At 42.0% G+C, this 26,487-nt stretch overlaps 1 protein-coding gene across 3 annotated transcripts in view; it reads right to left on the reverse strand.

Annotated features, from left to right (window-relative positions):
* The window catches only part of CASKIN2 (CASK interacting protein 2), a 115,379-nt gene that overhangs the window by 33,556 nt on the left and 55,336 nt on the right, over positions 1–26,487 (reverse strand). For 2 of the 3 annotated variants that reach the window (XM_089668769.1, XM_089668760.1), the window contains exons 3-5: positions 10,284–10,335; positions 3,180–3,277; positions 2,894–3,039 (exon numbers count right to left, since the gene is read on the reverse strand). In XM_089668769.1, coding sequence (XP_089524895.1) covers positions 2,894–3,039; positions 3,180–3,277; positions 10,284–10,335 — 296 coding nt within the window. Of the gene's footprint in view, positions 1–2,893; positions 3,040–3,179; positions 3,278–10,283; positions 10,336–10,471; positions 10,491–26,487 lie in introns of those variants that run through there. The other variant, XM_089668778.1, reaches the window with a different exon arrangement.

Consider the following 26,487-nt stretch of genomic DNA (forward strand, 5'->3'; position numbering starts at 1 on the left):
CAAACAGACCCAGAAGAAAGACCGGGTGAAGATGGAATGCATTACATTTTATGGCTTAAACCCGGGGGCACACTTTGTTTTATTCAAAGAGTTTACTACCGTTTAACACCCGTTTTTTACTGGAAAGCCCTACCATTCGCCCTATAATGGCTGTGACATTAATCTGTCAAACTGTGGCAGAATGGGTTAAAATCACTTCAAAGAGAGCTCTAGTTCCATGGTAGACCCCTTCCACATGTGGGGTAGATTTCTGGAGCCCTAGGCTTCAGTTGTTAGAAGCAACTAAATTGTGTCCTGTATGTGTCTGCTGTCCATAGAGATGCGCAGAGCACACTAAAGGCTCTAGGTTCTAAAGTCTCAAGGTTTTGTGCCTTCATGCATTATAAATATTCTGTGTGCAGCATCACCCCCAGCACGCCCTTATACTTACCTAAGCCCCCTCTTGATCCAGCAATGTGCACTGGAGTCTCGGATATACTGGAACTCCCTCTTCTCATTGGCTGAGACAGAAGGGGAGGCTATTGGCTCCCTCCCACTGTTATCAATCACAGCCAGTAAGCCAATAAGAGAGAGGGGGCAGGAATGAGCCACGGCTCCATGTATGAATGGAAACATAGAGCAGCGGGTTCCCCCAATAGCAAGCTGCTTGCTGTAAGGGCACCTGACAGGAGGGAGGGTCCAGGACAGCCTGCGAGGGACCTGAGAAGAGGAGTATCCAGGCTGCTCTCTGCAAAACCACTGCACACAGTAGGTAAGTATAGACATGTGTGAGGTTTTTTTTAAAAAAGACTTTAGAATCACTTTAAGGTGCTGGAAAGCAGATGCTTAAAGTACATTTCCACGTTTGCAGCCAAACTGTAATGACAACATCTGTTTTAGATTTGTTATATGTTCCTAGTCACATAGCAAAAGTTTAAAAACAAACAATAAAACATTGGCAGATCTCTATTATTAGTTGTAAATTACATGCACAGGACTGTCTGTCCTAACAAAGGGTTAAAAGATCTTAAGATGCGAGTGGTACAATGTATGGTAATGCACTTTAACCACTTGCCTACCGGGCACTTATACCCCCTTCCTTACCAGGCCAATTTTAAGCTTTTAGCGCTGTCGCACTTTGAATGACAATTGCGCGGTCATATGATGCCCTCCCAGAACTGGCCGGCCGCAGTGCAACCATCATTCGGCTATCTGGGGTCGGCAACTAGTTAAAAAGAACTTCCCTTTTCTTTACATTGCCATTTATTCTAAAGCTGGTCATACACTAGTAGAACTTTGTTTGAAAATGTTCATATTAAGAACATTCATTTGATTTTTTAATTGTTAGTGGGATCAAACCAATGATTGTTTTTTGGCCTCAGTGACAAGAAAAATCAAAGGAGCAGGGTGGAATTTTTTTTTCTTGAATTACTACTTGCTACATGCTAAGTATGCTAAGTTGGCATAGTAAGAGTACAAGGATGACTCACAGATTTTGTTTGCCACTGTCCAGTCCTCTTGTGGGCAGCAATATAACCCACCATTATATGACTTCCTGTGTCCCCCAATGGACACAAAGAAAAGGATTTTATAGTGCATACAAAAATAAAATTTATTTCAAAACTTCCCTTCCCTTGAGGCCCCTTTCACACAAAGGGTCCAATCAGTTCCAACTGTCAGTTTTTCACGCGGACCTGATTGGACACCCCCATGTACTGGCGGTCGTACACAGACTTGTGTCTGTTTACACCCACTACCTCCAAACCGATCTGGTCTACTTTAAAATAAAAAAAAATGGGTATCTGTCCCCCTCTGTCTAGGCGGATCAGAGAGCAGAGGGTGTAAAGAACAAGAGAAGTCTCCTTACGCCCGAACATCCATAGAGCAGAGCAGGCTGTTTCCATCTCCGCTCTACACAAGCTAAGCGGACATGGACCTGTAATCCGCCCTCCCTGCTCTGATTAGTAGGGAATCACCGGACAGATCAACTGCTAATCAAATTTAATTTTGTCCCATGTGAATTGGAACCTAAGTATATTCTTAAATGTAAACCCTCTAATTTTCCTGTATATATATATAAAATAAAAAGAAAATCGGGAGGTATAGACTCCAGAGAGAGATATATTACCCCTGTACAAATTATTAGCAAAACCTCATCTAGAATATGCAGTTCTGTTTTGGGCACCAATTCACAAAAAGAACATTGGGGAACTGGAGAAAGTACAGAGAAGGGCAACCAAACTGATAAGAGACATGGATGAGCTCAGCAATAAGGAAAGATTAGAGGAACTGAATTTATTCTCTCTTGAGAAGAGGAGATTAAGGGGGGATATGATCAACATGTATAAATACATCAGTGGTTCATATAGTGAACTCGGTGTAGTTATTCACCCTGAGATCATCACAGAGGACAAGGGGGCACTCTACATCTGGAGGAAAAGAAATGTAATCTCCAAAACACGGAAAGGTTTCTTCACAGTGATAGCTGTGAAAATGTGGAATAGACTCCCTCAAGAGTTGGTTCTGGCCAGCTCAGTGGATTGCTTTAAAAAAGGCCTGGATTGTTTCTTGGATACACAGAATATAATTGGATACTAACATTTATAGGTAAAGTTGATCCAGGGAATATCCGATTGCTCCTCCAGGGGATAAAATTCCTTCCTGATCCCCCGTGAGGCAAATTGGATCATGCTTTTTGCCTTCCTCTGGATCAACTGTGGGTATTGGATTATAAATTTTTTTTTTTGTTTGTTTTTTTAAATGGTTGAACTGGATGGACTTTTGTCTTTTCTCAGCCAGACTAACTATGAAACTATAGGCAGTACAGACACCTAAATTGCCACATTATAAAAGCAAATATTACAGAAAATTCAGAATTATGATCTTTTACATTATAACATATCCTGGTACTTACCACCTCATAGTGCCCATACTGTGCTGCTAAGTGCAGGGGGATCTGTCCATCATTGGAAGCCGCATTAACACTGGCGGCAGCTCGAAGAAGAAGTCGTACAGGCTCTGGCTGGCCTTGCCAAGCTGCATAGTGCAAGGGACGCATGCCTGCATAAAAAGAAGGCACAGAGATAACTGACAGGATGATAGATCTGACTATGAGCTCAATGCCCATGCTGCAAGTATACACAAAGTAATTATAAGTTTACATGTCACTCTGTAATAGCATACCTCTATTACACACTCACCATTGCCATCCTTTATGTCCACAGCCGCCTGTGTTTCCAGCAGTAGAAGGAGGAGTTCAGAGTTTCCACTAAGTGCAGCATGGTGCAGAGCCGAAAACCTGTCAACATACAAGTCTTAGGCAATCTGCAAACATTTTACATGGTTTCTGCAAATAACACATGATAATATTTGCAATATTACTAATATAAGTTAAAGATCTAAAACCACTCAAAAAGATATCTATGATTAAAACAGAGATGCCAGTAAAACAATATAAAAACAGCTTAGTATACCATCTGATTAGTGCAGCTAGGGTTTAATCCCTAAGTTTTGGAAAGCCTAGGATCCACCAACAATGAAGGACTGGATAGAGAGAATAGAATATGTTAACGAGATGGAGGAACTTTGTTTCATGGGTAAAGATGAAATGGAAAATTTTAGAAAGATTTGGGGTAGATGAAATGAGTTTAAAACATCGGAAAAATACTTAAAAATGAAAGGTCCCCCCGGTAGTAGAATAGGAGAATTTCAAGGGCTAAAGAGATCTAGATATACGAGTAGATAAATATCAGGGGAAAGAGGATAAGGATGAAATAAGACAGGGTAATTTTGTGTGGGAGGGGGTTTAAGGGAATGTGTATGATGTAATAAGAATTTATGATGGTTTTGTAATGTATTTTTTATATTTAGAAAATCCAATAAAAGATTTTTTTTTTTATTATTATTATTATTATTATATCTAGGAGGTACATATAAAAAAGCAGAATCTTCTGTTCTCACTATATGATACCAGACCTCCATACTCATGCCATTAACAGTAAAACCAAGGTGCCTAATAAAGAGCACACATATTCATACAGCTTCATTCTGACTTAAACTGTATACTGTATATACTCTAAGGTACAGGTGTCAAACTGGCGGCCCTCCAGCTGTTGCCAAACTACAAGTCCCATGAGGCATTGCAAGATTGATAGTTACAAGCATGACTCCCAAAGGCAGAGGCATGATGGGGCTTTTAGTTTAGCAACAGCTTGAGGGCCACCAGTTTGACACCCCTGCTAAGGCCTCATGCACACTAGATGATTCTGCCATCTCTCTTAGACTCCTTTCCTCCTGGCAGCAGTGTTTTGGCAGAAAAAACCTGACGCCTGTAAAAATGCATGTAACGCCTCAGCTACATACAGTATACAACGTTGTGTTCTGGCATTGGGATAAGAACTTTCTGTCCCATTCTCAAAACAAAATTAAGTTGACCATTCACAGGAGGCTTTGTATTTTATGAATGAATACAAGGCTTCCTCTGATTGACGGAGGAGGAAAGGCAGGTGGATGGCATCACAATGTCTACCTCAGTCAATCAGATGCTAACCTTCCTGGTAATGGATGTGCAGAGCTCAGTCTATCTCAATCATGTTCCAGGAATGAGACGGGAGGACCCCATACCACGACTGGAGCACAGTGCTGTATACTGTATGTAATTGATGCTACATACAACCTATAAAGTGCTGACAGCTGTTGCGTCGATTAGTAAAGCAGTTGGTTTGGACCAGCTTGGCCCAAGCTATTTAAAAAAACAAACAAACCTAGATTTAGGCTTTAAATGCATTTTTACATACTTTTGTGCATCTTGCGGAACAATCCCTTTGATTTGCGGAGGACCAAGCTAAAACATTTTACACTTCCATCTAAATGGAACTTAAACTCAACACTGCTAGGTAACATGGAGCTTTATTTGATCACATCAGAGGACACATTCATCTCTTCTCCTATAATAAACCCTGGGCATTGCCAGTCTGAACACTGTTCTGACCAATTTCTTGTATAGCTGACATTTCCTGAGAGCCAGGGTTGATGCACACTGACCCAACACAATACGTTTCCTTTGCTGCAAATATAAACCTGATCTTTCTAACACTGTGTACTTGCTGCAAAATAAAAAATCTTAGAGATTACCTTGGTGGTCTATGGTTGTATAAAAGGCAAGGAAGCTACAGCAGTGTTCTTTTAAACATGCATGGAATCCCTCTGTAGTTTGTTTCTGCAGATTATTACAGTTACACTAGGAGATTATTTACATTACAAAACACCAACACTATGATGCCTGGTTTACATGAGCAGGTGGGGGGCGCTAAAATCTGGCAGTTGAGCAAATTTAACCAAGCACGTTAGACAGAGTCAGCACCACCTGTTAAACTGAGCCATTCAAGTCAATGGAGCTGTGCCACAACTGCAAGCCAAAAGATTCTTTGTTTTTGCAGCGCATTAGCCCTATTATAAACTGCAACTTGGTCAAGAAAAAAACTAAAAAAACAACAAAGCAAAAACAGGAATTCAGAAGGATGGTCTCCTGAATGCCTGACAGTGACTGCTTAGCCACGCTCTAAAAAGCCATCCACTACGGATCACTTCTTAGTGTGTAGGCTATTGTGAACCTGGCCTAAAAACAGCTTTAATACAAAAGGGATAACAGGCATGGTGTGGCAGTTCATGTATGTTTGATCAGTTCCAAATGGGCAGGGGTGAAGGTAGTCCAGTAGGCACTAAGGGCAAGCTGCATAGGAGTGAAGCATAACTCTGCAGAAGGGAAACAAAGAAACACAGCTCCTCCAAGTGTGTACTGTGAAGGTATTTAATAGAAAGATAAGTAGTAACTCACATCTTAGAATTTAAAAACAGGCTCATGTGTAGGAAGGTGAGACGTCTGTAGCCAGATGTTGTTGTGTGTCTGATCCAGAGAGATCGATTGAGTCTGTCAGCAGGTGGTGCTGTGCACGTGCAACATGAGCCTGTTTTTAAAATTCTAAGATGTGAGTTACTACATATCTTTATATTAAATACTGTCACAGTACACACTTATAGGCGCTGTGTTTCTTTGTTTCCCTCAAAACAGCTTTAACCATTTCAAGTCTGGACACTTTCACCCCCTTCCTGTCCAGGCCAATTTTCAGCTTTCAGTGCTATCACACTTTGAATGACAATTGTGCGGTCATGCAACACTGTACCCACATGATTTTTTGCATTTTTTTGAGACAGATATTTTGGTGGTATTTATTCACCACTGGGATTTTTTATTTTTTTTTTTTGCTATATAAATGAAAAAGTCCAAACATTTTGAAAAAAAAAAAAGTGTTTTTCTTATAAAATTTTGCAAATAATCTTTCTTCATAAGTCTTGGCCAAAATGTATTCAGATATCTTTTTAGTAGAAAAAAAAATAATAACCCAAATTAGTTTCTAACCAAAAATTATAATTTTTCATAATGTTTGACATTTTTATTTTATATTTTTATATTATATGTTTTTTTTAACATACTGTCACCCTAGCAGTACAGTGTCACCATAGTGACACTACTACTTGTGGGGGGTGATGAAGATTTATTTATTTTTATTTTTTTCACACTGATTGCTTTTACACCCATAAAGGCTGTAAAAGCAATAATTACTCCTTGTCTCTGGCTGCATTCTTACAGCCATTGAGAAATACTGTGAGAGCTGTGATTGGTCACAGCTTGTCACATGGTACAAGTCTGTTGTGAATAGCCTTGTACCATGTGACCTCTATGATCATTCACAGATTTCACACGTAGTAAGAAATGATGTCAGAAGTGACATCTTGCTTACTACTATTCATGTGATCACTGATTGGCCAATCAGTGATCACATGATCGGGACCTCACACAGAGATCCCGTACAGCAATCGGTGTGCCCAGGGAGCGCACACAGGCAGGGAAGTGGGGAGGACATTTATAAACGGCCACCCACTCCTGCACTGCTCCCATCCGGCCGTTTATATACATGGGCCGGACGGGAAGTGGTTAAAGTGGTTCTAAAGGCTGCATGATTTTTTTTTTTTTTTTGTACCTTAATGCATTCCCTGCATTAGAGTAAAGAAAACACCCAACTATCCCCCCAAACATTTACCTGAGCCGGTTAGGGATCCAATGCTGCATTCAACTGCAGACTTCTCTCCCTTCTCTTCCTCTACTCACAGGGTCTTGGGTGGCGGCAGCAGGAGCCATTGGCTCCTGCTGCTGTCAATTAAATGCTGGGAGGAGGGACTGGGGGGTGGGGCCGAGCAGTGCTGCGTGTGTCTATTGAGCATGGCTTCATAGATACACACAGCTTGGGGGCAAGCATGCACGTATGCCCCATTAGCAAGCGGATTGCTATGGGGGCACACAGAAAAAGGAGGAGCCCATAGCGCCAGTAGGGGACCCAGAAGAGGAGCATCGGGACTGCTTTGTGCAAAACCATTACACAGAGCAGGTAAGTAGAACATGTTTGTTATTTTAATTAAGATAATTCTAGACCTTATAACCACTTTAACACTCCCTGTGGCATCATCACCAAGCTTGTAAAATTCTTGCAGGGGCAGCTAGTGATGTAGGCATGCCACCAAAACTACATCTCTCAAAAACCAGTCCTCTGCACATAGGGTGATGGCAGGCTCTTGGGAGTCAAGTCAGCAGTATTTTTTTTCTTGGAAGGTGGAGTGAGACAGAAAGGGGTAGGGGGTAGGAAGAGTTGTGTAGTCCAGCAGTCATGGCTGATAATACTGGTTGGGATTTCAGTGCAGCAAAGTCACTATCTGCTCAGCTCAAACAGTAAATTTAAAGCACACTGGATTTCTAGCAGATCATTGGGCATTTTCTGTGCTTGCATGTTTTTAAAGAGATAATGAGGGATGTGTATGTTTTGCAGAGATGTGCTGATTTTTTTATTTTATTTTTGCCCTGATGTACAATTTAAGATGCATGTTTAGAATATAATGCCTATTAAGATGCATATTTAGAACCAGATACATACAGAACAGGAACAGGTAAAAAGAGAGCAGGATAAATAAATGACTTGTTATGCCAATTCTATATAGAAAAGTATAAGCCAACCTGTCACAACTATGAGAAGATTGTGTTGTTGCAGAGCAGTCTAAGCTACTGCAGTTTCTTTTCTTGGGGGTCTATTTATAAAGGATACACTTTGCGATTCAGTTAGCTGAACATTCATCTGTCTGTATTTTAAAACATTCAACTGTCATTTTCCAAGTGGATTCATCCTATTCAGCACAATTCCAACAAGATTCACCTGTCACATTTCGGGCGGTTTGGCCCTTACAGCACAAAAAATGCAAGGTGGCACAGGTGCTTACTTTTAGGGCTTTATGACTAAAGCATAGAGTTTCCTCATTTGGGACGTATGTCAATAAATGTTATCTCTAAGCAACAGTACTGCTCGGGAGAGCATCCAACTGCCGCATATTTTAGCCTGTCATTGACCTTGGCAGGCTGTATACTGCACTTGGGCCTTTCTTGCATTCTAAAAATGCCTGTTTTGTACACTGTAGATAGCAAACTGCCCATGTGCATGAGCCCTTCCACAAAGGCTGAACCCTCTTTGAAAATGATAGCTTAAACCATTCCCACTTCCCCTGGCGTCCCTTTCAACAGTTTGGAACGCTCGGGAAGTAAGATTGATTGGCGATCATGTGACCACTGTCACAGTGGTCACGTTATCAGTGAGCATGCTCTCAGCACATAAACATCGGCTACCCACTGATACATATGTGCAGCACATGGCCTTTAAAGCCCATCCTTTTTCCGTTCTATAGAGGATAATGCTGTAAAAAAAAAAACCAGGATAAATGTGCAATAAAAAGTTTTATAGTGCAAATTGCACAGCAAATCTATTATATATAGTCCCCTTAATTCATGCTACATTTTCCTAGTAACTAGCAGTGGGAATCTGATTTTTTTTTTTCCAGTTTAGATCCCTGTAAAATCCCTGTTTGCTTCCCATTGAAGAGATTTCCCTTCACTTCCTGCCCTGTAGACACAACAGGAAGCAAGAAGAAATCTCTTTTTCCCGCCTGACCTATAGCAGATTGACGGGTGGGCGGGACAATCGCCATTGTGACTGGGTGTAATATGACGCCCTGTCAAAACAAGCCGGCCGTGGGGCAGCAAAGCGCAATCATCTTGTCCACGGAACACAGCCGATGACATATCACTACACCGGCCCAATGCCAGTGTCATGTGATTGCTGTGACCAACCACAGCAGATGACATGTCAATTGTATACAATGGATGGCTTCTTGTCATGCCATCCATTGTATACAATTATGTTGTTAGCAGTGACTGGTCTAGGCAGTCACATGATACAGACAGGGCCAATCACAGCCCATTTGTATCATGTGACCAGCTTTGCCTAATCACAACAAAAGACTGAATTAATCAGTTTTATCCAGTAACAATAATTGCAAACATCAATGAAATACATTGGTATTGGCAATCATAATGTGTTAAAAAAAATTCTGATTACTTGCCCAGAGTAGTTAAATGTTACTCTGGTAACACTGTTTTGCTTTGGTCACAGTGTGCTGAAAAGTAAAATAGTAAAAAAAAAAAAGAAACATTTGAAAAAAAAATAGTAATTCAATTATTATTATTTTCAGCAAAGAAATGTAGCAGAATACATTTTTACCTAAATGTATGAAGAAATGTTATTTATTTGCAAAATTTTATAACAGAAACAAAGAAAAGTGTTTTTATTTTCAAAAGTTTCAGGTGTTTTTTGTTTTATTTAGCAAAAAATAAACTCAGTGGTGATTAAACACCACCAAAAGAAAGCTCAATTTGTGTGAACAAAAAAAATTATAAAAATGTCATATGGTGCATGACCGCGCAATTGTCATTCAAAGTGTGACAGTGCTGAAAGTTGAAAATTGGCCTGGGCAGGAAGGGAGTATAAGTGCCTGGTATTGAAGTAGTTAAATTGAGAAAAATCCCTCCTAAATACTTGTCACTTGAACACATGTCCCCTTTGTTCCTGTTCTGTAAAAAACACAAAATGTTGGATGTTCATTCCCAGCAACACTGGTTACCAGGACAAATAGAAAGGCTGAGTTTTCCCAGCAGGGAAACAGACAGTATTAAGACATGACAGGGGTTCTAACCCCTCTCTACTCCATTCTTTAGATATACTTTAAATTTACAAAACTTTTGCAGAAAGCTCCTAAAAGGGGAAGTAGAAGCTGTATTGTTCTGGGGCTCTTAGCATTCCACAGATGACTACTTGGACATGTACAAACACTCTTTGTAGTCAGTTATTATCTTTCAAGTGTTGACTTACCCATCACTGTCTTGATAGTTTACATTTAACCTTTTAGTTGATCCAAGAAGCTCTGAAATTAAAGAACAAGCTGGTTATTATCCTTTGCACTTAGAAAGCAAGCAAATAAAAGAGTGCAATAACGCCATGCAATGTGGAGGTGAATCAGGTATCTGAGCACCCAACAATTCAACACAAATACCGCTTACGGAATCTGGAGGGAACAGCACAAAGCAGCACCTGCCCCATGCGTTCACAGCGTTTTCTGCCTCTCTATTCTAGGTCTTCACTGCCCCTTGCCTCTCTAACATTCTTCAATCTGTGTTATTTATGCATCTCTCCCTCTCTTCATACTGCAGAGAAATGGCATTTTTGTTCTACTTCACATTCCACAGAAATTGTTGGCATTTTGTATACACAGACTGAATTGTATCCGCTGTTTTCAGACAAGAAAGAAGGTCTCCAGTCAATCTCTGCATGCTTGTGGTTGGACGGACAAACAGGGCGGGCTTGTGCAGCATTTACTGTTTAAAGTAGATGTAAATCGAATCACTAAATTATTTTTAATATTATTATTATTATTAGAAAGATAAACGTAGCACCAACAATGTACACAGCACTGTTCATATAGTACATTCACATCAGTACCTACCCTCAAGGATCTTACAGTCTAAGGTCCCAAGGGCTCGTTCACCCCATACGTGCATGTAAAACGATGGGAAATCTGCGCAGATTTCACTTGCAGAGAAATCAGTTTACCTCAGTTTTTATTCATGTCTGTTATGCACAGATTGACATTCTGTGTCATCACCCCTCATCAGTGCCCTCCACATTAGTGATCCCCAGTTCAGAGACTCCCCGTCAGGTTACTTTCATCAGTCCCGTCCCCCCCCCCCCTATAGACTCCCTCATCCGTGACCCTCTCATCAGAGAATCCTCATTAGTGCCCCCCTCATAAGTCCCCCACCTTCAATGTCCCCTTATCTGTCCCCCACCATCAATGTCCTCTTATCTGTCCCCCACCATCAGTGTTCCCACCATTAGCACCCCCTTATCTGTCCCCCACCTTCAGTGACTGCTCCATTATCTGTCCCCCACCATCAGTGTTCCTACCATTAGCACCCCCCCTATCTGTCTCCCACCATCAGTGTTCCTACCATTAGCACCCCCCCTATCTGTCCCCCACCGCCAGTGCCCCCTTATCTGTCCCCCACCGCCAGTGCCCCCTTATCTGTCCCCCACCGTCAGTGCCCCCTTATCTGTCCCCCCACCATCAGTGTCCTTTCACCTGTCCCCCACCATCACTATCAGTGTCCTTTCAGCTGTCAACCCGTCAATGTCAGCAACTGATGATGTCCACCATCACATACCCAGCGGCAGCATGATTCTAGCTGGCACGCAACAGGAGGGAAGGTAGGTGGGCAGCACCATGCTGCATTCCCTCTCATTTCCGGTCACATGGAAGGCATGCACAGCGGTACTCTCGGTTTAGCCTGCCATCGAGTGCAGAGGTGTGAGGGAAACTGCAGACATGCTGCATAATCCTGCACAGCTTGGTGTGAATTAGACACATAGGAAACCATTTTAAAGCTTGACATGTGGGTATCTATTTACCTGGCCTAACATGTGGGTATCTATTTCACAAAAAAATTGGGGAATATATTTTGTTTTGTTTATTCATTAAAGTGTATTTTTTTTTAAAAAAAATTGTGTTTGAAAAATATATACATTTTTTAAACTGTCCATTTCAGTTTTTGGCCAAGAACATCCTGAATTTTCGGTTTCAGTACCAGAATTTTCATTTCGGTGCACCACTATAAATTATTTATAGGCGACGCTCCAAAAGCCTTTACAAGTTACCAGTGTAGAGTTACACAGGAGGTCTGGAGCTGGAATTATTGCTCTCGTTCTGACGTTTGCAATGATACCTCACAAATCTGGTTTTGTTTACATGTGCATGTGGGACTGATGCGTTTGTTCACCTTTGCCCGTGATCATAGAGACATGGGGGTGATTTTTTTTTTTTTTTACTTTTAATATTTATTTAAATTTTTTACTTTTACGCTGCATCCCTATTTTTTAAATCACTATTATTGCTATCACAAGGGATGAAAAACATCCCTTGTGATAGCATGGGCCATGACAGATTCACTATATGGAGAGATCTGGGGTCTATAAGACCCCGTATCTTTCCTCTGGCCTCCAAAGCAGCATATAACAATAGCTTCAACCATAATCCCAGTAGAACCACCTCAATATCATGACATATATATACATAAGTCACAGCTAACAACGTAATTGTATACAATGGGTGGCATGACAGGAAGCCATCCATTGTATACAAATGACATGTCATCTGCTGTGATTGGTCACAGCAGTCACATGACACTGGCAACAGGGCGGTGTAGTGATATGTCATCGGCTATGTCCAGTGGACACAGCTGGTGACAGATCGTGCCGCAGCGTGGCCCTGGCTCGTTTTGACAGGATGTCATATGACGCCCAATCACAATGACAAGTGTCCCACCCGGCCGTCAATCTAGGCCGGGCGGGAAGGTGTTAAAATAAGTTGAAAAATACCAGACATAGGCTGCAAGAGGTGAAAATAAAGAGAAAAAGATTTAAAAAAAACAAAAACAAAAAAACTAATGCAGCCATCACATCCAAAAATTGGTAAGCTGCAATTACATACTTTTTTTTGTTTTTGGGGGTTTAATATCACTTTAAAAATAATATCAGGCGATCCTGTCATAAAGGTTCTTGTGCAGGCAGTTCCAGTTACTGGGTGACAACGCTCTGACACAGTCTCCCACTTACTTTCTTACATTATTACCCTCTGTCACTCATTCTCTTAATGGATACTACAAAAACTTGTGCTGACATATATTGCACAGGCATGTTCCATTGCTGTCACCTCCATGAGAAATGCCACACAGCCCTTACCAGAGTACATGTAGACAGGAAGTGGTTAAGGAGATGAGCAGTGTTGATATGAAATAAAGTGTGAAAAAAAAAATGAATTTTATTAATGTTATTAAAAGAAAAAAAAAATGACAACGTCTCATGACACACAATGCTATAACATATTAAGAGGCACTGAGTTAGGATTTATTGTGTAGAAGAGTTGTACTCTGCAGCCAGTAGAAGGGTGTCACACACTGCTCTGCAGGGCTGGGACAGGAAAGGGGTCATGTAACTGTTCAGAAGGATTTGTCATCACACCAGCTTTCCCTTTATAGGGCAGGATATTATTTCAGAGCTGTAGATTGACTAGAACAATTGAAAATGTAGCCCCCCCACACACACCCAGAATCTCCAACTGATTAGGAACATTTTCCCACAATTCAATTCTCCTGAACCCAGACCAATAGGATATGTAGTAGAAGCGTTCATATAAAACTGGATACAGTTAGAATTCAAAAGCAAACAGAACACCACTTTTTCCTGGATTCTTTATTTTTTTCGGCATTGAACTGAAAGATGAGAATAATGAAAACAAAGTACAGACAGCGCACAGCATTACCTCATGTATGATGTCCGATGCTGGCCGACAACAAAGCCGCACTGAGGTTTGGGCAAAAGGAAATGCACAGCATTCCATCTGAGCTCAGTTAAGTGAATTCCATGGAGGTGGAAATTATATTCTATTTTTTTTCTCCAGCGTCGTTCTCAAGTTTTGAAAATATGTTCTACATACACTGCTAAAAAAAAAAAAAAAAAAAAAAAAAAGGAAAGGAACACTTTGAAAACACATCAGATCTCAATGCTGGATATCTATACTGATGTGGACTGGGTAATGTGTTAGGATCGCAAGGATGCCCCATCGTTTGATGGAAATGAAAATCAACCTACAGAGGACTGAATTCAAAGACACCCCAAAAATCAAAGTGTGAAAATAGATGCAACACGCTAGTCCACGTGTTTGTATGCCTGCCTGACATCAGCGCATGCTCCTAACAAGACGATGGATGGTGTCCTGGGGTATTTCCTCCCAGATCTGGACCAGGACATCACTGAGCTCCTGGACAGTCTGAGGTGCAACTTGGAGGTGTAGGATGGACCGAAACATGATATCCCAGAGGTGTTCTATTGGATTTAGGTCAGGCGAGCGTGGGGGGCCATTTAATGGTATCACTTCCTTCATCCTCCAGGAACTGTCTGCAAACTCTGGCCACATGAAGCCGGGCAATGTCGTGCACAAGGAGAAACTCAAGACTCACTGCACCAGCGTAAGGTCTGACAATGGGTCCAAGGATTTCATCCTGATAAGGGCAGTAAAGGTGCCATTGTCTAGCCTGTAGAGGTCTGTGCGTCCCTCCATGGATATGCCTCCCAAGACCATCAATGACCCACCACCAAAACGGTCATGCGGAATTAAGTTACAACCCCCATAACATTCTTCACGGCTTCTGCAGAAACCTTTACGTCTGTCGCATAAGCTCAGGCTGAACCTGTTCTCATCTATGAAAAGCACGGGGCGCCAGTGGCAGACCTGCCAATTCTGGTGTTCAATGGCAAATGCCAATCGAGCTCTATGGTGCCAGACAATGAGCACAGGATCCACTTGAGGACATTGGGCCCTCAGGCCACCCTGAAGCCTGTTTCTGTTTGTTTAGTCAGAGACATTCACACCAGTGGCCTTCTGGAGGTCATTTTGTAGGGCTCTGGCAGTGCTCATCCTTCCATAAAGGAGCAGATACCGGTCTTGATGATGGGTTAAGGACCTTCTACGGCCCTGTCCAGCTCTCCTAGAGTAACTGCCTGTCTCCTGGAATCTCCTCCATGCTAGAGACTGTGCTCAGAGACACATCAAACATTCTGACAGTGGCACGTATTGATGTGATATCCTGGAGGAGTTGGACCGCCTGTGTAACCTCTGTAGGGTCCAGGTATCACCTCTAGCTACCAGTAGTGACACTGATCCTAGCCAAAGGCAAAACTAGTGAAAAAGTCAGAAAAGAGGAGTAAGGATAAAAAAAAAAAAAATCAGTGGCCTCAACCACTGACCCATTAAACCAATTCCTGTTTTGGGGGGTTGTCTCATTGTAGCCCATCTAGTACACCTGTTGTTAATTTCATTAACACCAAACTAGCTGAAGCTGATTAACAACCCCCTCTGCTACTTAACTGACCAGATAAATATCCCAGAAGTTTAACGGACTTGATGCTATACTCTGATTACAAAGTGTTCCTTTAATTTTTCTAAGTGGTGTATTATTGTAAATAATTTAAAGCTGAACTCCAAGCAGTAAAAATTAAATGTCTCCCTTGTACTGAACAGCCCCTGCACTGCAAGGGTTAAATGTGTTTACTCTAGGGCACTCTAGGACAGTTCTTCCCACTAACACCAATTATGGAGCACAATTCCTCCCACTGACACTAAATGATGGGGCACCATTTTACCCACGAACACCAACAATCAGGCACATTCCTGCTTATTGACACCAATGATGGGGCACTATTCCTCACACTTATACCAATGGTGGGGCACCATTCCTACCACTGTCACCAGCCATCAGGCACAATTACTGCCAATGACACCAACTATGGAAAACTACTCCTCCCACTGATACCATTAATGGGGCACTATTCCTCCCACTGACACCAATGATGGATCACTACTCCTCCCACTGACACCAAAGATGGACACTAATCCCCCCACTGACACTAAAGATGAGACCCTAACTCCTCCCACTGATACTAAAGATGGGACACTACTCCTCCCACTGACACCAATAGGGCACTATTCCTCCCACTGAGAAAATGATGAGACACTACGCCTCCCACTGAAACTAATGATGGGATAGTACTCCTCCAACTGACACCAATAATAGGACATTAATTCCCACTGACACCAATGATATAGCAACATTCCTTCCACTGACACAAGCAATGGAACACTATTTCTTCCCTTGACAAGATGGGGCACTATTCCCTCCCCTAATACAAATATGGGGCATTGCTTACTCCCACTGATGTTGGGACATTTTCTACTCCCAGAAGCTGATCTGTGTTAGTGTGGTCAGTTTGCAACCTTTGGCTTGCCATTCAGGAGGTACAGGACACTGCTCAGGCACACAGAATGCTTTTATTGGGTAGCGGATTCAACCACCAAACCCGACCAATCACAGCCTGCAGCTAGCATGCACCCCCTCCCAATCACAGCCTGCCTTTTGAACACCCCCCCTCAAGCACAGCCTGTGTCTTGTGTCAGGGCAAGGCTGAACAGACTATGGAATACATGCACACCGTATGTCCGCACTATGTCCTATAACCCCACCCAAACGATCAGGAGCAACAGCATGGTCACATGACAGAACTTTTTAACCTTGTGAAAGAGGTAAAAATATAATTTCTAAAACTAATAAACATCCATTGTTGTGCCTGCATAGTTACAACTGTTGAAATGTGTCTATAATATTGTCTGTTCACAACTACTTTAATATGATGGGCAATGAAAATGAAAATAGGATAAGCAACGTCTGAAGTCCTTCGCTGCCTTTCAGATCTTCTCCATGTTTACAGCGGCTACACTTGTCACATTAAGATTTGTGCTCCATTCCTCTGGTGTAGTGTAGAATTTTAAACTGGTGTAAGTTCATTCAATGAGCTCACACTTGATATTTGCATTTGATCCGTGCACAGGATATTCGTGTACATCCCATGTCTCCTGTTGCGACATGTCTGCCCTTTGACTTAAAGTACAAAAGCTATTTTTTAAAGGATATTCAGCTGTATGCAACACAATCAGCTCCCTGCTGTTCAGCTAGTGGAGCAGTGGATTTGGTCATAGACTACTGAAGACTACCATGTTTGAATAAAAGATATTTCTTAAAATGTTCTAGCCTCAAGGTGTGCACACATACAGGTTTACCCCAGATTTGGCAAAAACCAGATCTGGATAAATCCAAGTCACTGTATGAACTGGAGAAAGTAGCAACATGGACGTCCTGCTCGTAAACTTTTCTACTAATGTCAGTTAGTGCCCGCATCTGGATGCAGACGCCGCTTGGCTGACAATTTTGAGCCCAGCTTTGTTGTTCAAAGAACGAATGTCGGGCTGGCCATACACTAGTAGAATTTCTTTTGGAATTTTTTGTTTTTAGAACATTAGTTTTATTTTCAAATCGTTGGTGGGGTAATTTTCTACCTTCCAAAAAGGCCTGGATTCTTTCTTAGATACACAGAATATAACTGGATACTAACATTTATAGGTAAAGTTGATCCAGGGAATATCAGATTGCCTTTCAGGGGATCAGGAAGGAATGTTTTCCTCTGCAGGAGCAAATTGGATCATGCTTTGCTGGGTTTTTTTGCCTTCCTCTGGATCCACTGTGGGTATAGGATTATAACTTTTTTTTTTTTTTTTATAGTTGAACTGGATGGACTTTTGTCTTTTTTCAGCCAGACTAAACTATGTAACCTCAGTGACAAGCAAATTCAAAAAGGAGCAGGATAGAAATTTTCTTCTGAACAAATTTCTCACCATGAATGTGGATTTTATGCTGGAAAGTCCAGTCATTCCAAAATAAAATGTTAAAACGGTTTAAATGTGTTTCAGAAGTTTGATGTCAACCTGGTATGTGGCTGCTTTCATGAATATGCTTGTAACATCCTCTTGTTGTTCTGGTTATTGTACCTGTTTTTTCCACATATGCCATTTTTTTCTCTAATAAAACCGTCATAGAAAAAAAAAAAAAAAACGTTCAAAAATATATTGGTGTATAGCCAGCTTTAGAATGTCTTGTCAGAAGGGTGACCTGCCACACAGTCTGCACAAGCTGGGAAGGGGGCAATGGCTTCCTCTGTACTGTGTGCAATACGGAGAATTTGGGTCCAATTTTCTGGCAGGGGGCATCAGTAGCTCTATCACAGTAGGGGAGCTTTACGATTATAAAAGAACAGTTCATAAATCTTGTGCAATAAAAAGTTACCTTTGAGATGGTATATTTGCAACTGTCATCCCATCAGACAGGACCAGCTCCAGAGATCCGAAGGTAGTGATGATCTCTTGGTAGCACCTCTATTAATAAAAGGGATGCAAGCTACATCAGGGAGAGAGAACCCTGGCCATAGCATGCAATCTGGATCTGGCTGTCCCCCTTTGGCAGGATATACGCTGCTACAAGTTTGGACATTGTAAGTTGCACCTTGCAGCAGGGGCGTAGATAAGAGGGAAGTAAGGGGGGTCTGAACCCCCCCCCCCAGAGGAGAGTTGCCAACCATTCCTGCAGTCCTCGAAATTTCTATTCGCCCGTGAGTGGAAATAAGGTGGGTGTGGCGAGCAGTGCCAGGACTAGGGGTGTATGGGAGGGGTGGCGGTGACAAGCAGCGATCTCCTGTATGGCTTTCAATAAAGCAGCAGGAAGCCGCGGGAGGGAATTTATTGAAAGCCATACAGGAGATCGCTGCTTGTTACCGCCACCACCACTGCAAAGAACATACCTGACAACTCAGTTTTCTTTCTACGCCCCCTCTCCCTCCCACCACCACTGTGTTCTTCTCAATGCCCAGCCCCTTCCTCCATCCTCCACACCAATAGGAGAAGAGGCGAGAGAGGCTGGATCTGTTCTGCCTCTCCCTGTACCCGCCCACAGTCCATACAGCTTCAGAGGATGTGTTGGTGGGAAACTGAACACAGCAGCCGACAGCCTGATGCATCTGAATGAGTCACATAAGTCCAACCTACCTTCCACCCATCCACCCCTCCCTTCCTCCCTCCCTTGCTTCCACCCCTCCCTCCCTTCCTTGCATCCACCCCCCCCTCCCTTCCTTGCATCCACCCCCCCCCCCTTCCTTCCTTGCTATGGAAATTGTAAATTTCTCTTTTTTTATAGACATACAGTGACTACACTGAGTCATAGCACAAACTAGAGATTCAGACCTCGGCCAGAAGAAAATTTTAGTGACCGGAATTTTAATTCAATACCCCTGCTCTATGATATTGAGGACCGGTGACTGTGGTGCCCAGGGAAGGTGAAAAACACGATTTGACAACATCAACTGTGTGAACCTGAGCATTATCGTCTTCGCAAATGGCGCTGTCTTCGGGAAACAATGTCTGCACATGGTCGGCCAAAAATATGTACATAGTCCCAGGCAGTGACTACCTTCTAAGGTGATGATGGGGCCTTCAGCATACCAAGATATGGCTGCCCAAACCATGCTTGCGCCACCACCATGCTTTACTGTTGGCACAAGACAGTCCTGGTAATAAGCTTGGTTCGCGACACGTAAAACACATCCGGTGGTTGGGAACAGTGTGAAGTTCGATTCATCAGACTATGTTATAGTCTTCCATTGATTGATAGTCCATGATTTATGGGTGTTGCCCCTCTCTCTCCACTTCTGAATATTGATATTGGTCACTAGTGGTTTGGCAATTGCATTTGCCCGTGAATGTTTCACTTATGGAGTTCCAGCTGCAGTTTTTGTTGAAACAGGCTTTAGAAGACTGAGATTAAGCTCTGCAGTCAATTTTGGAGCAGTTCTTTTCTTATTCTGGGTCACAATCCTTCGCAATGTCCTTTTGTCACTTTCGGTCAGTTGACTATGTCGACCTCACTTATCCAACATTTTCTCAAAAACTGTACATGCCGTCATAACCTTTAATATTGCACCTCACGACACGGCAAGCAAATTCAGTCACAGAGGCACCAGCTAATCGTGCACCAATAATCTGATCTTTTTGAAACACAGTAAGCTCTGACATGACTCCATATTACTAGCAGCACAGGCAGTGAATGGCAAAGGTGAGGCTTCCCACGTCTTAGCTAGGTGTCTCATCACACAGCAGAAGCAAAAGAAAGTTACAGCACTTCCGCCTTCAACACGAAACATATTGTCACTTTCACACCTGCAAATCATGTAGGCTTTCTATACTTTTGTCCAACCCCTGTTCATTTCAATAAATGCTAAAATGATGATAAAAGGATACAAACTTTAACACTCTGCCTTTGGAACACACTATAATAGGTCACCAATTATCCCATGCTACCACATGTGATATATAACTTTTTTTTTTTTAATAGTTGTTGTGATATACAACTTAATTCCCACTGCCCTTCCTACAAAAATTGTGCTAAAAAGGTGGCTGCAAACAATTAGAAGGGTTTCCACAATCTATAAAATCGATAAAATTAAATAGGTTTTGTTGTGCCTATCTCACCCTGAATGGATAGTTCATTAAATCAATACTATATAAAGAACAATATATAACGTGCTCAATAATCAGTGAATAATTAAGTACAATAAATAAGCTTTGCAATTTCCAAGGTCACAGATATTATGCTCAATTTCAGTGTTTTCTTTTAGTATTCAAACCAGTATCACCATTTGTGCTTTAACCTTGACATACACAGTGTATCACACCACTGTTCACATATGTGCTCACCATTATATGAGACCTGGAGATATTCAGGTCTAAAACACTTTGCCCCATCCTGGGGAAGATCAGAGGCTTTACTCCACTGGGTTCCCACTTCACCCCGAGCTGCAGATCACAAGTGCTGCACTCCAAATGTTCGGGTGTATGGTCCTTCAAAAAACCGCCTCCCGCCCTACAATCAAGCTCATGACGCCTGATGTGCTGGCTCCCAACCAGAAGCCTTGACCATTAGTCTAATAACTGTGAAGAGTTTGGTCAGTGTGCTAGGAGCGTGCAGTGACTGCACTCAGCACAGAACCTCTTGCGGCTAACGGATGCATGTGCATAGCAGCTAGGTGACAAAGCCTACCTTTCTTGCCACAACATATACTATATATGTTACGCTGTCAGCAAGAGGTTCATTATTACCTCTACATCTGGCTGCCGAACACTGCATTATACCACAAACAATGCACTAAATTTGACAACAGTATATATGCCTGCTGAAGGGGGGTGGAGGGTTAAGATAAGTGCGTTGTCCTCCATTGGTTTTTTTTGTGCAAGCAGTTTTTGGCATTAACCTGACCAAAAACTCCCTGAAGAGCGCATGGGCCTCATTCTCCCTCATGGATGCTGGGCTCATCTTTCCCCTCTATGAACCTGGGCCCACATCAGAGAGAAATCAAGATGGCGAGTTGGCAAACATAAGTGGACATTAACTAATCGACTTGAAGCTGAATAAACCTAGAGGTGCCCAACTCTGAGCATTTCCACATTCAGAGCTGTCAAGTTTTGGGCAATACATCATGTAAGCAGTACGGGCTTTACTCCTTAAATGGTTCTTTGTAAAATGAATTAAAAGTATACAGTGAAGGAAATAAATTTGATCCCTTGCTGATTTTGAATGTTTGCCCAATCACAAAGAAATGATCAGGTAACAAGCTGAAATTAGAAGCAGTCTCAAAGGGAGTGCTGCTAATCTCATTTTGTTACCTGAATAAAAGACACCTGTCCACAGGAGCAATCAAACAATCAGATTCCAAACTCTCTACCATGGCAAAGACCAAAGAGCTGTCCAAGGATGTCAGGGACAAGATTGTAGACCTACACAAGGCTGGGCTACCAAAACTATCACCAAGCAGCTTGGTGAGAAGGTGACAACAGTTGATGCAATCATTCGCAAATGGAAGAAACACAAAACAACTGTCAGTCTCCCTAGGTCTGGTGCACCATGCAAGATCTCACCTTGTGGAGTGTCACTGATCATGAGAACAGTGAGGAACCATCCCAGAACTACACGTGAGGACCTCGTCAATGATCTCCAGGCAGCTGGAACCACAGTCACAATTGGTAACAGCACACTACGCCGACAAGGATTGAAATCCTGCAGTGCCTGCAAGGTCCCTCTGCTCAAGAATGTCCAGGCCCATCTGAAGTTTGCCACTGAACATCTGAATGATACAAAGGAGGACTGGTTGAAAGTGTTGCGGTCAGATGAAACCAAAATAGAGCTCTTTGGCTAGGCCACTACAGGACCTTAATGTGAGTTGAGTTGATGCCAGTCTCCAGAACTTAATCCGATTGAAAATCTGTGGAGGGAGCTGAAAGTTCGAGTTGCCAAACGTCAGCCACCAAACCTTGGAGAGGATCTGCCAAGAGGAGTGGGTCAAAATCCCTCCTGAGATGTGTGCAAACCTGGCGGCCAACTACAGGAAACGTCTGACCTCTGATTGCCAACAAGGGATTTTCCACAAAGTACTAAGTCATGTTTTGTGAAGGGGATCAAATACTTATTTCCCTCATGAACATGCAAATCTGTGCATAATTTGTTAGACATGCATTTCCATTGAATGTTTTGTTGCTATTCTGTCTCTCAGTGTTACAATACACCTACCTTTCGATTTTTAGACTGATCATTTCTTTGTGATTGGGCAAACATTCAAAATCAGCAGGGGATCAAATACTTATTTCCTTCACTGTAGGATACTTTTTTGTACTTCATTTGAAGTTTGTCTACCCAGGCCAAGTCACAAGCCAACAGAAGCAGCACTACGAGTGTGATTGGTGACCTCGGGCACAGGCCGCAGAATGCCATACCTTCTAGGACTAAAGTAGGTACTTTTTTATAGACATAAGGCAGTACAAGCTTGCCTAATATCCGAGTTATGTTTTTAGGTAACAGTGCAGTTACCTTTTCCAGACAAGTGACTTTTTGTTTTAGGCGGAAGTTGTGCCAGCTCACGTAAGCAAAGTGGTTAGTTGACTTAGAACACAACAGTGTTTTTACTGTTTCAGTTTGCTGTGATAGTTGGGGAAGAGATCACACCAAGTCCCAGTCTGACGTGTCTCTATACAGCTGGCAAAGGCTTAGCCTGGAGGGATTATCCTGGGAAGAGGAGGATTTGGTTTGCCGTATACAATCATAGATGTTGGTTATTACAAGAATTGTCTTCCTGGAGATCTTCATATAGGGAATAGAGAGTTTATACAGTGAAAGGAGTCTATTGAATACATTTTGCCACATATCTTATTTAAATTAACCACACCCACTTTCCAGCATGGCGCACTTTGTGCACCACTACTCCACCACTCTTCTCCCAAGTTGACATAACTGATATTATTTACAAAGGTTATACATTTTTTTTCCCTTCCACCACGAGTCGAAGGAAATTAAATTGCTCAATTTCCACATCGACACAGACTGTGTTGATGAGAGAATCCCCTCCCATAGGGCTATTGTGTTCTGATGGTAGGGAACCTTCTCAGCCACCAGAACACAATGATTACTACTAGCGGCTATATCCGTCAGCAAGGATCGCACACAAGAAAATCCAACAGGTTACATAGTTAGTCTGGCTGAAAAAAAAGACAAAAGTCCATCCAGTTCAACCAAAAAAAAAAAACCAACAAACACAGTTATAATCCTACAACCACAGTTGATCCAGAAAAAAGCAAAAATAAAAACAGCAAACCATGATCCAATTTGCTCCTGCAGGGGAAAAAAATTCCTTACTAATGCCCTGAGAGGCAATCGGATATTCCCTGGATCAACTTTACCTATAAATGTTAGTAACCAGTTATATTCAGGTGGGCTGTACTGACATTCATCGACTTCAGTACAACCAGTCTGCCCGTAGATGGATCAGATCTTGTTTGGCCCTGCTGAACTGACCGAGATGCAATCCATTTATGGCCTACTAAAGATTTATTTTGGTAAATAGAGGAGGTACGCCTGACAACAGATGGTCTGAAGTGGTACATTCAGCTGTCAGTTCATGTCTTACATTGTCCTCCTGCAGGACAGTCCCCCCAACTGTATACTGCCAAGCACCCCATGTCCCATATAATGCTCCCTAGCCACAGGCATTATCCCAGTATAACCACTTAAATACGAGGTAGTCATATGACAATTCTTCAGGCAGGAAGTGGTTAAACCTGAAATTAGACAAAATCCACCTTTGCATTGAAGGCCCCCTGCACTACAAGGGTTAAATTGCTTGTTTAGCCTAGAGATTAAGGAAAGAATGTGCAATACTCCCCTTATTTCTGGCTCTGGCAGGCTCCCTCCATCTATGCAATTGATCCAGCAAAGAAATTCAGACCGCAGTAGCACAGATCCACACAGCCTCCATGTACAATGCAGGGTTGATAGCTCTGCACTGTGCTTGATGACACTTAGGGACTTCCCATAGCTCAGAGCTTCGGACAGAAGAGTTTTTAAACTATTGGCTTTAAACGGTTTACAAGCACCTGTGATTACATTAGATGGCCGATAGCCTGCCAATATGATGCTCTCCATAGAAAACAGCTGATATTTCAGTGCCTCTGTAGTGAAATGCTTTTGTTTTTCTTTTACCAGAAGATTAATATCGGTTATCCATTCTTCCAATCTGGGAGGGAGTACTTGCATCCAATGTCAAGCTACCAGTTTTCTGGTGTTAAAGTTTCATGTAGAAACGTAGTCAGGTATTTGTCAGCATCTGGATCAAGGAAAATTCTCTGGTCCAAGAATTCCCTGAGGTCTAGGGAGAAGGGGGAACCCATACTGTCATGTAAAAACGGAATCACCTGAGCCCAAAATCCATTTATCCATGGGTAGTGCCAGAGCACATGAATAAATGTGCCCGGGGATATATGACACTTGGGGCAATTGGAATCTCCATTACCTCTAAATTCTGCAAGGCAAGTCTGTTGTGAAATGAAATTTCTCCACAATCCTGATAACTGCAGAGATGAATGAGGGCTTGTTATAGAATAATTCTATTGCTTGTTTATTTCACACATCCTGGCCACAGGTTCACTTTAAGATGAATATCAAAAATAAAATGTAGGTTTTAGCTCGGATATATGCAGACTAAACTAAAATACCACTTCCCTACAAAATTAACCACTTGCCCACCAGAGGATTTACCCCCCCCCCTTCCTGACCAGGCCATTATTTGCATTACGGTGCTGCGTTACCTTAACTGACAATTTGTGTGGTCATGCAACACTGCACCCAAATGAAATATACATCCTTTTTTCCCCACAAATAGAGCTTTCTATATATTTGATCTCCTGTGCGGTTTTTATTCTTTGCGCTATACGCAAAAAAAAACAATTTTGAAAAAAAATATATATATATTTTTGACATTTTGCTATTAACATGTCCAAAAAAAAAAAACAAAAAACACATTAACTCAAATTTAGGCCAGAAATGTATTCTGCTACATGTCTTTGCTAAAAAAAAAAAAAAAAAATAAAAAAAAAATCCCAATACGTGTAAATTAATTGGTTTACATGAAAGTTACAGTGTCTACAAATGGTGGTATGTATACTGGAATTTTTTTTTTTTACTAGTAATGGCGGTGATCAGCTACTTAAACGGGACTGCGGTGGGCATTCTGACACTGACTTGATGTCACTGACATCCCCAGTGACACCAATACAGTGATCAGTGCTAATAAAAAGCACTGACACTGTACTAATGGCACTGGGCAGGAAGGGGTTAACATCTGGGGCGATCAAAGGGTTAACTGTGTGCTAATTCACAGTGTGCTGTGTGAGGGCTTCCTACTGTAAGCACACATCTTTGTATGGCTCTGCTATGCAAAGCTGACAGAGGAGAGAACTGTATTGTTTACATACAGGTCTCTCCCCTGTTGCTAATACTCGACACGATCACCAGGTGCCAGCAAGTAATCACTGGCCAGGACCCAGTGATTGACAGCCGAGGCCATGAATGGCGGTGCGGGTAGGGGCACCCCCTACCCGGAACTGTAAAAATCACATATACATACACACACAAATATATATATATATATATATATATACACACACACATACACACATTATATATATATATATACATACACACACACACATACATATACACACACACACACACATACACACACACACACACACACACACACACGCGATTTTGCGCACCCCTGCCGCCCTGTAGCAGTATTTCTGCTATAGGGTGGAGGGGAAGCAGTTAAACAGTTTCCCACATGTCAGCAGATAAATCAAGTTATACAAGGAGGTCTTCACATTCCATTAGTATTTTTCAAGCTCCTTACAAGTACCTCACATCCCATTTTATCTTAACCTTCTAAAATGGTTATTCATCCAGGCTGTAAGATGTTATAATTGTCTAATGTGGCGTATTTTAGGAAATCATTCAGAAGCAGCAGAGGATATAGAATGTTTCCTCTGAAGGGATATGAAGCAGAGATCCGCTGTAAAAACATGGCTGATTAGCTCCTGATCAGTTTTTACATGGGTTCACAAGGCAAGATTAGGAAAAACTGAAATGAATCTAATGCTGTTCTCCCATCCAAAAGAATAATTGCAGAAACAGCCCCTTTTCTGAAG

The sequence above is a fragment of the Staurois parvus genome, unplaced genomic scaffold (genome assembly GCF_062004578.1).
Source record: "Staurois parvus isolate SC_StPar_1 unplaced genomic scaffold, SC_StPar_1.0 ptg000008l, whole genome shotgun sequence".
In the NCBI taxonomy this organism is placed as follows: Eukaryota; Metazoa; Chordata; class Amphibia; order Anura; family Ranidae; genus Staurois; species Staurois parvus.